The 10122-nt window shown below is 40.6% G+C and overlaps 1 protein-coding gene across 1 annotated transcript; it reads right to left on the bottom strand.

Annotated features, from left to right (window-relative positions):
* Positions 1-4306: 4306 nt before the first annotated feature.
* On the bottom strand, positions 4307-9859 carry LOC128600929 (uncharacterized). Its single transcript, XM_053613739.1, has 2 exons — positions 9416-9859; positions 4307-5329 (listed from the first exon to the last, which is right to left on the bottom strand). Exons 1-2 carry the CDS (start codon positions 9603-9605, stop codon positions 4593-4595), a joined length of 927 nt encoding a protein of 308 aa, XP_053469714.1. The 5' UTR covers positions 9606-9859; the 3' UTR covers positions 4307-4592.
* Positions 9860-10122: the final 263 nt, after the last annotated feature.

The raw sequence follows: 10122 nt of genomic DNA, 5'->3' as shown, positions 1-10122 counted from the left end.
CTTGCAATCACTACCTGCTGTCATCACATGAGGATCTACAGATTTTGGGGAGATATTAACAGGGATTTTGTGCTTATTATACTGCCTGAATAAACAAGATATTAAGGTTTGGCTCACTTCAGATGGTATGCACAGAACAGGTGTGAGGCAGAGGTTTTTAATCCAGCCCAATATTCTGGCATATGGCTGTCATGTCTCGTGCCCTGAAAAGTACTTTTCCACGATATTAAAAGTTTTTGAGGTTCACCTGTACATCCTTGAGCTCCAGAGCTGTCAGGAATGAAAATCAGTGATTCACCAGCAGATGATATACATTTTAAGTTTTTAGCAGTGGTGAAATTAAAGCATACAGTGCTGTGAAAAAGTATTTGATTTCTTCTGTTTTTGTGTACATCTCATATTAATAGTTTTAGAACTTCAAATGAAATATAACATAAAACAAAGGAAACCTTTGTTTCAAAAACCATTTATTTATTTACATACACCTTTCATCAATGTGAAAAACGAATTGCCTCCTTAACTTAAATTCTGTTTGTGCCACCATTACCACCAATAACTGCAACCAAACGCTTCCGATAACTGAAGATCAGTGTTTCACTTACTTCTAGGACTAGGACTTACTTCTATGCTTTGGATCGTTGTCTTGCTGCAGAATCCAGTGGTGCTTGAGTTTCAACTTACGGACTGAAGACCGGACATTCTCCTTTAGGATTTTCTGGTAGAGAGCAGAATTCATGTTTCCCTCAATTACTGCAAGTTGCCCAGGCCCTGAAGCAGCAAAGCATCCCCACACCATCACACTTCCACCACCATGCTTGACCGTAGGTATGATGTTCTTACTGTGGAATTCGGTGTTGGGTTTGCGCCAGATGTAACGGGACCCCTGTCTAGCAAATAGTTCCACATTCAACTCATCAATCCACAGAACATTGTCCCAAAAGGTTTGAGGATCATCAAGGTGTGTTTTGGCAAAATTCAGACGAGCCTTAATGCTCTTCTGGGTTAGCAGTGGTTTTCGCCTCGCCAGTCTTCCATGAATGCCATTTTTGCCCAGTGTCTTTCTGATAGTGGAGTCATGAACAGTGACCTTTATTGATGCAAGAGAGGCCTGTAGTTCCTTTGATGTTGTCCTTGGCTCTTTTGTGAATTCCTGGATAAGTCGTTGCTGTGCTCTTGGAGGAACTTTGGAAGGTTAGCCACTTCTGGGAAGGTTCACTACTGTGTCGAGTTTTTCCATTTGGAGATAATGGCTCTCGCTGGGGTTCTTTGGAGTCCCAGAGCCTTTGAAATAGCTTTGTAACCCTTCCCAGACTGATGTATTTCAATCACCTTCTTCGTCATCATTTCTGGAATTTCTTTCAACTTTGGCATAGTGTGTTACTGCGTAAGACCTTTTAACCAACTCCATGCTGTTCAAAAATGTCTATTTAAGTGTTGATCTGATTGAACAGGGTTTGCAGTAATCAGGCCTGGTTGCGTCTATTCCAGCTGAACCCCATTATGAATGCAGTTTCAGAGATTTGGGGAATTAGTAACTATGGGGGCAAATACAATTTCACACAAGCCCAGTTGGGATCGGATAACTTTTTTGCTTCAATAAATAACATTATCGTTTTAAAACTGTATTTTGTGTTTACTCAGCTTGCGTTTGTTTTATCTTAGCTTTTGTTTTCATTTCTGAAACAATTAATATGAGCTATACACAAAAACAGAAGAAATCAGGATGGGGCGAATACTTTTTCACAGCACTGTATATGTATATTCTATATAATTTCATACTAATTTCAGAAGAAATGTAGAGATAGAACAGTGTATGATACTTGCATGATTACAGCATTGTCTACAGACCTGTTTCCTGAACAGGATCCAGCAAAAAGTAGGTAATGGATTTGAGGTACAATCACCTCCAAAGTTTTCATAACTACATACACCAGAAATGTGGTGACTCATGCTTTTTGGAGACTGGTACAATAGTGTCTTTTGATGAAAACAAGGAGAGTGCAAAGGGTCGGGAGAAACTAGAGAAACAGGACATGTGACAGATGGCTTTCTGATCTCTGATCTGAGAAGCTTGTTAATATCTTATTCATAGATTCACAGTACTTGTGGATGTACGAGAGAGACTCACTGGCTGTTGCTAGTTTAGTGGAGATAATGGGGGGGGGGGCAATGGGTCAAAGATAGGACTTTTCTAAATATTACATAAGATTTGGTGAGGTTGTAGTGCTTGTATTATATATGGCCTTGGTCTCGAGAAAACAGTTACTTTCACACAAACAGATTTATGATGTTACAGTGTCTGAGTATTCAGGTAACTAGTGCCATTTTAATTGTAAACCATTACATTTCATTCATCCATCTTCAGTAATCACTTTTGCCCTGGTCATGATGGAACCAGAGACTGTACTGGGAAGACCGGTTGTGAGGAGGGGAATATACCCTGGATGGGATGCCCATCCACATATTGGCATATTGGTAGATAACCAGAGAACCTAGAGGAAACCCATGTGAACATAAGGAGAAGATGTGACCTGAGCTCAGGGTCAAACCTGGGAACCCTGGCTCTGTGAGATGGCACCACTATGCATTCACCATTACGTTTTCTTAAAATTATTCATTCATGTACCAACAAAAGAAGTTACTTAGAAGGCAACATTGTGTGCAAAAGTTTGCATCCCACATGACTGCAGTTTATTCCTGAAATAATGAAGTATAAAGTCCAAAGCATATTAAAAAACCATGAAAACAAAACACAGCTCAAATCCACATATCATGGGTCAAGGTTCAAGCATGATCGCTTTCTGAGTAGTTCAAACATCTTAAAAAAAAAAAAAAAAAAAACAGTGCAGCTATTATTTTACCTTTTTAAATATGTTTTGATAACGGATTTTATCAGTAACAATTCCGACCCAGGAACAACCTCTCTGATCCAAGTACCAATAATGACTAGGATACTGAAAAAAAATTATTCTAGATCATTTTTACTATGTGAACATTTCTAACAATCACTTCAGATACCCAAGTTGGAACTATGAGCTGGTGACAAATTAAAGGAAAAAATAATAACGTGTCATAGGGTGTTTTCACATATAGTTCATTTTAAAAGTACCAAACCCAGTTCACTTAAAGTGAACCAGAAAGGAAGCAGCCGAAATTGAGCTCAGTCCTTTTGGTGTTCACAATGTAGTGGACTCAAAAGAGAACCTGGTTCTGTTTTTGATCCTCTTCAGCAATGAAGTGATCTCAGACCCTTTCTTGTTCACACCATAACTTCATAAGAACTCAGACCCCAGCTTACACCAAAAATTTCATCCAAGTCGTCATAGAAGGGACAGGAATCCTTCATTTCAGTGGACTCATCACTTTTTTTTTTTTTTTTTACTTTTACCCTGCATTGAAGTGTCGTTCTGTTATAGCCTCTTTCCTTCATTTTTTGAGAAAACAAAAACACTTTTATATTCTTATGTGTGTAAATTTCAAGAAGTGCACAGCTCTCCCCCTGAGACCACACATGTGTGATCTGACATGCTGAAAAGTTTCGTGTTGTTTTCAGCAGTGACGGAACATGGCTGGAGGTACGGCAAGCCTCCAGGCACACATGTCGAAACGAAACGCAAAGCGATCCGGGACCTCATTGCTTTCACATATCACAAACAAATCAAACCACAAACGGACCCACAAACGAACCGTACTCAGGACAACCTCCGGAGGTGGTCTGATTACGGTTCAGTTTTGGGTCCTTTTAGGGGGGGGTCTGAGATCACTTGGTTTGTTCACATATACATGCTGAACCGCTCCGAGAGCGTTTTTAAGGCTCAAACGAACTAGGTGTGAAAACATCCGTAGTAAGGTATTGTGTCCCGCATGAGCTACTACAACCGCTTCAATGTACCTTTGATTCTACACATATTTGGAACTGTACCTTAGGGTTGAACACCACTCTTCCAAAAGATTCTCAATTGGTGTGTTGATGATGGTGGTCAAGAGCGCTATCTATCTAACACATCTCTCCAAAATCCCCCAGAAGTGTTCAGCTGGGTTGATATCTGGTGCCTGAGAAGGCTATGGCATATGATTTACTTTATTTTCATACCCATCAAACCATTCAGTAGGCCCTTGTGAACTGTGGATGGGGGCAAGGTCATCTTAGAAGAGCCCACTCCTATCGGGAAAGAAATATTTCCTCATAGATGAAGGTGATCAGTCAGAAGAACATGCAAGCAAAATGCTCCTAAAACATAACAGTCAAAGTCATGTGTTTTTCCTTTAATTGGCTACTCATCTGTATATAACCAATGATGCAAGCACCTCAAATCTTGTGCATGTTTAGGTTTTTTTTATCTGCTATAGTTGTATCTCAGTAAAAACCATGGGAAGGTATTTAGCAGGCTCAGGTCTGCATCATCAATCAAAATCAAGTGAATGTGGCTTTGCAAATTTGGTCAGTATAGTTTTCATTTGCTACATTAGAGACTGGTGTCATTCATACATTTGTAGAGAATGTCCTATTTGGTTTTTTTTTTGCTGTTGTTTTTTTGTAATCGTAAACCTAACTACTGAGTCAAGAGTAGAAAAGTACAAAACATCATAGATCAACATTTGCCATGTTTCATACGGAGGTGTTTTAACAGTGCTGATGTTGTGTACTCTTTAACACCACGAGATATTACTGCCTTGCACATCAGACACACCGCCTTACTACAATCACCCTCTTTCAGTGAGAAATACTGCCAAACAGGGCTCGACTTTGACGTGGTCCTTTTCTGAAGTTCACAGTGTCTGCTGGTGCAGTGCAGCCTGTTATTGCATATGGTCCGGTTTGTGTAGCTGAAAGCCGCTTGGAACTCTACAGGCTGGTTCTGAATCGTGGTTTCTGCAGAACGTGGACCTTCGGTGCTATATGGATGCAGACCAGCTCCTTGTTGCACTCTATTCTGATAATTTCGCTCTGAAAACAAATCCCAGTTCTGTGGAGACCAGCTCTGGTTGCTGGTATCCATATTGTCTGTGGTATCACCTAAATGTGACTCTATATTCATTGACTCGACTTTAACTTTTATGGGAAAATCAAAGTCTATTATGTCTTGATCGACAGTGTGCGAGTTTAACTGAGAGGTGCACTGGGGAGGTTCCACAGTGTTGTCTGTCGGCCTAGTTTCAGACTCGGAGTCAGAATGTGCAGGGTACTGAGGGGTGGGATATTCTGATTTTATGCTCGCATTTTCTTTCTTTGCTGCTCGGTGTTGACTCAGGCTCTCCTGGGGCTCCGTTTCCTGCTCCAAGCTTGAGATACAGTCTTGTTTTCCATGAGACACAGAAGGAACCCCACCTGTGAATGACAGAAAAGCCCACATCAGAGGAGCCCAGATGTGATCATGAAGCACCACGGCCCAGTACAAGTACAAGAGATTCAACAGCTCATCTTACCCCATCTACTGTAGCAAAATTCCGATGAGAAGAAGTATTAGCAAAACTATCAATGCTTCTAAAGCTAACCAAAGACAAAATAAATAGCAAAACAATCAGTGAAAACTGGTAGTTTAATTAATATGTCACATGGTTCCCTGGTGAGTGGCTAGTATGCGGTGCTCTCAACGCCACAGTCTGGGTTTGATTCCTGGTTAGGGAACTAACCCCAGCCACTGGAGGATTGAATGAACCAGTACACTGTCAGTGCCGGTCCCAAGCCAGGAAATTGGCAGATTAGCAAAACGAGCTAACTGTACTAGATATAATGATAATGAGTCTTTATTGATCACACACACATTACAGCACAGTGAAAGTCTTTTCTTCACATACCCCAGCATGTTAGGAAGTTGGGGTCAGAAGGCAGGATCAGGCATGATACAGCACCCCTGGAGCAGAGAGGGTTAAGGGCCTTACTCAAGGGCCCAACAGTGGCAGCTTGGCAATGCTGGGGCTTGAACCCCCAACCTTCCGATCAGTAACCCTGCGCCTTAACCGTCAAACCCCCACTGCCCCTATATGTACAAACTCTGCTACTTTCTGCCAAGCTTTATAAAACATTTAATGAGATTTTGAGTTTTTTTTGTGATTGTTGTGGCCAAAAATGCTTCATTTTGCTGTGGCTTTTTTCAAATTTTGCGATGCAACTTTTTTGTAAGTTTTTGCAAGTTTTTTTGTGGAAAAATACATGAATTGGCGAAACTGCTATTGCACAAAATGGTTTTTCACGGCCTTTCTCAGTGATGGTTGTTGTTAAAAGAGATCTTTAAAGCTGGACTCATATTCATATGTGAATCGAAGAGGGCTCTGGCTGAATTGCGTGTTGTGATGACGTCACATCACACGTCTTGGCCCAAATCTGTGGAAAGTTCCTCAGAATATTTTACATTAATTTCTGCAATCTCAAAATCCTGGAAGGACTGTATGACAGGATAAGATGAAACCGCAAGTTTTTATTAAATATTTCAGCATCAAACAGTAAATGGGAACGAACTGCAGGTAGGAATTACAAGTTGTGGGGAACTGAAGAAACATCAGACTGCACAAGCCATAGGATTGGTCAGAGGACTCATTCAAGCCAAGTGTTTAGATTTGTCGCTTTACCACGTCAAATGAAATTTGCACAGAGCTAAGAAAATCTGAATTTAAATGTCACTTGTTGCCGACATTGCAGAATTTGTCTATAGGAAACAAATGACTGCCTGTCACACTGCTGCTTGCTCATGTGAACATAAGGTTACTTTCAGGTTTTTCCAGCGCTCCTCACACCTGCTCACGCTCCTCAGTTTATCCGAAAACTCCATTCAGATGAATCATGTGCACTGGAGACACTGTATGTTAGAACATGCTCTGTAACACACATACTAACCTTTGTTATTAAGGCAAAACACTACAGGTAGAAATAACTTTGTCCATGTCAGTCACATCAGATTTTTGGATAAATTACAAACATGTTTAAAACTGAAAAAGGTCTTAAAACTTAAAAATAAAAATGCAACTATTCAGCAGTACTAAGCAAATTATGGAGAAGCACCACCCATATGGCAGAATCACATCATGTAATATATTCCTGAAAAACCTGTTTTGTATGTGTCTTTAAGCCATAAGTGTCAATTTAGTTTATAACCCTGACTACTTACAGTGGAAACACATTAAATGTTTACTTTAAAATCAGTTTTGTTTTAATGTTCAGAACCAGAAGCATTCATGACATGTTACATGTTCATGTCTATTACTAATTAAACGTATATTTTCTCATTAATTTAACATCCTTTCAATTCAAGACTATATTTTTGGATTTTTAATAAGTATTTTATTAAGTATGCACTTTTTTCACACCCATAATATGGTTCTTTCCCAACCTGTGGCCACAAAGGTGGAAGCACACAGTTATTAAAATTTGGACCTAAGAGCCTCAAACATGTTCCAGCATGAACGCGAGCTCCATGAAGACATGGGTTTGTCAAAGTTGGAGTGGAAGAACTCGAGTGTCCTGCGCATGAGCCATGACCTCATCCCCAGTGAACAATGAACTGAACTTTGGGATGAATTTGAACATCTGTACCTGCCTTCACTAATGCTCTTGTGACTGAATGGACGAATCTCCACAGCCACACTCTAAAATCAAGTAGAAAGCCTTCCCTGGAGAGTGGAGATTATTATAGCAGCGACCAAATCTGGAATGGGATGTTCAAAAATCACACATGATGGGATGGTCAGTGTATTTTTAAGCCTCTGCTTCTAAGCATTGTATTTGATTTAATTTGATTGAGTAAAATCCATCCATTAATTTTCCATACCGCTTATCCTATGGACACTATGGACAATTTGGAGATGCCAGTTAGCCTACAACGCTTGTCTTTGGACTAGGAGAGGAAACCGGAGTACCCAGAGGAAACCCCCGACGCACATGGAGAACCTGCAAACTCAGCGCACACATAGCAGAGGCAGTATTTGATCCCCCGTCCTGGAGATGTGAGGCAAATATGCTAACCATTAATTGAGTAAAATAACATACAAAAAAAAATTCACATTAAATTCCACATTATAATACATGGATAACTAGGGCTGGATGATATGACAAAAACATCATATCACGATACTTGAGGAAAGTTCTACCACACACGATGTGTGTCATGATATATAACTTAGCTAAGAAACTGTCTGCAAAACAGTAGTAAACTAAACAGAAAAAAAATGTTAAACTGAGTTTTACGATACTTTTCTTTTATGCCTAAAAAGCCCACAAAGATTAAGCGGTGGCTCAATGGTTAAGGCTCTGGGTTACTGATCAGAAGGTCAGGGGTTCAAGCCACAGCACTGCCAAACTGCCACTGATAGGCCTTTAACCCTCTCTGCTCCAGGGGCGCTGTATCATGGCTGACCCTGCACTCTGACCTTGACTTCCTAACAAACTGGGATATGCTGTAATGTACATGTGACTGTTTTTTCTTCTTCTCTTCTAAAAAATAATTACGTCAAATCAACAGCATACATTCAGTACCATTTTAATTTGTACTTTTTAAAAAATACATCACCGTACCAACGAGATCTCAGAAAAGTGTATCGTGTAATCGTTTATCATGATATCGATATGCCCAGCCCTCCAGATGGTAAACAGTCTTATTTAGCACTTTTTAACAGGTTCTCATTCACCCATTCACACACGCACCAATGGTAGCAGAGCTGCCATCGGGAGCAACCTGGGGCTCAGTGTCTTGCCCAAGGACACTTCGGCATGTGGAGTCACGTTGGCCGGTAATCGAACCACCAACCCTACGACTCTACCACTTTAGCCACAACCATACAGATAACAGAAGAAATTCAAAACCACTTATTTCCATATTGTTGTGTGACAGGCAGACGAACTGTCACGGCCAGATCAAATGCCTGAAGGAGTTTTTCTTCAATAGCTTCCTTTCTGTTTGGAAGAATATTGTATTTAAGGGTATTTCAGGTGTACCAATTAGTAACAAGTAACACTTATTTTTTTTATATTATAAGCTACAATAGAAAAACAAACAAACAAACAAACAAACAAACAAAAAGCCCACTAAGAAAATCAGCAAATCGACTGCAAAAAAATAATTTATCTTTCCTTTCATTAAAAAAAAACAAACAAACCCTATTCGTCTGCAAACAATGTCCTGCTTTACATGACGAGTTGGATGAGGTGTATTAGATAAAGGAAACCATCATCAGACACACATGAGCAGATATATACACACCCCCTCCCCTCCTCCGTGAGAGTAAAGTCACCTTACAGTAATAAACATGGCTCTCAGAGACAAACCTCTCAGCACTGCTTTATTACATCAGCACTTCCTATTTACTTCCCCCCCCCCTTCCTTCCAGTTACTTTCTAGATTACTTTAGGAATGGTCCATCCTCCTCCTCCTACAGAGCACGTGCATTTAATTCAACCTCGTATACAGTAAAATCCTCCTACCCGGACTTGTTTCAGTAATACTGCATCCTGTAACCTTTAACATTTCCTTCAGATAATCGTTCTCTTTGCGTATCCGAGCCGTTTCCTCCTCGTACTCCTGCATCATCCTGCTCACTGTGTCGAGGATCTCATTCACCGCCGCGGACAGTCTCTCACTCAGGAACACGTTTAACTGCTCCAGTTTACTCATTTTACTCAGCGTGCTCCAAAACGCTTTCTTTCACTAGTCGAGTATGAATTAGGGAGTCGAGCTCGTCCACTGCACTCTAGCTCGCCGTGACGCCGAAGACCTTAATCCACACTGACTGTGGCCGAGTCCAAAAACAGCCCGCTGTTAGACTTTAAGTCCACTACATAAGCTATAGAGTAATGGTTTGTGTGCACCCTATGTAGCGCGTCTGTGTAGGGCTCGGAAGTCATTTGGGATTCAACCTAGATGGAGCAACAAAGAAAACATACTCTACTGCCCCCTACAGGACAGGAGATGTAATCAAATCTGCGTTCACACTTCAGAGGGAAGACACACTTGATTTGAGTTTCTCCTACATAAACAAAAGCAAAAAGCGTTTCACCTAAAGCAGAGGTTCTCAACCTTTTGTAACTAAACCCCCCCAAGCCTTCCCTATCATGTGGCACGCCCCCCCAATATTGGAGGAGACCAGGTATAATGATTATCTATTCTATATAAAATCTATCTAGCTATCTAT

This window comes from Ictalurus furcatus, chromosome 2, assembly GCF_023375685.1.
Source record: "Ictalurus furcatus strain D&B chromosome 2, Billie_1.0, whole genome shotgun sequence".
Taxonomy (NCBI): Eukaryota; Metazoa; Chordata; class Actinopteri; order Siluriformes; family Ictaluridae; genus Ictalurus; species Ictalurus furcatus.
This window is presented reverse-complemented; position numbering and strand designations above follow the sequence as displayed.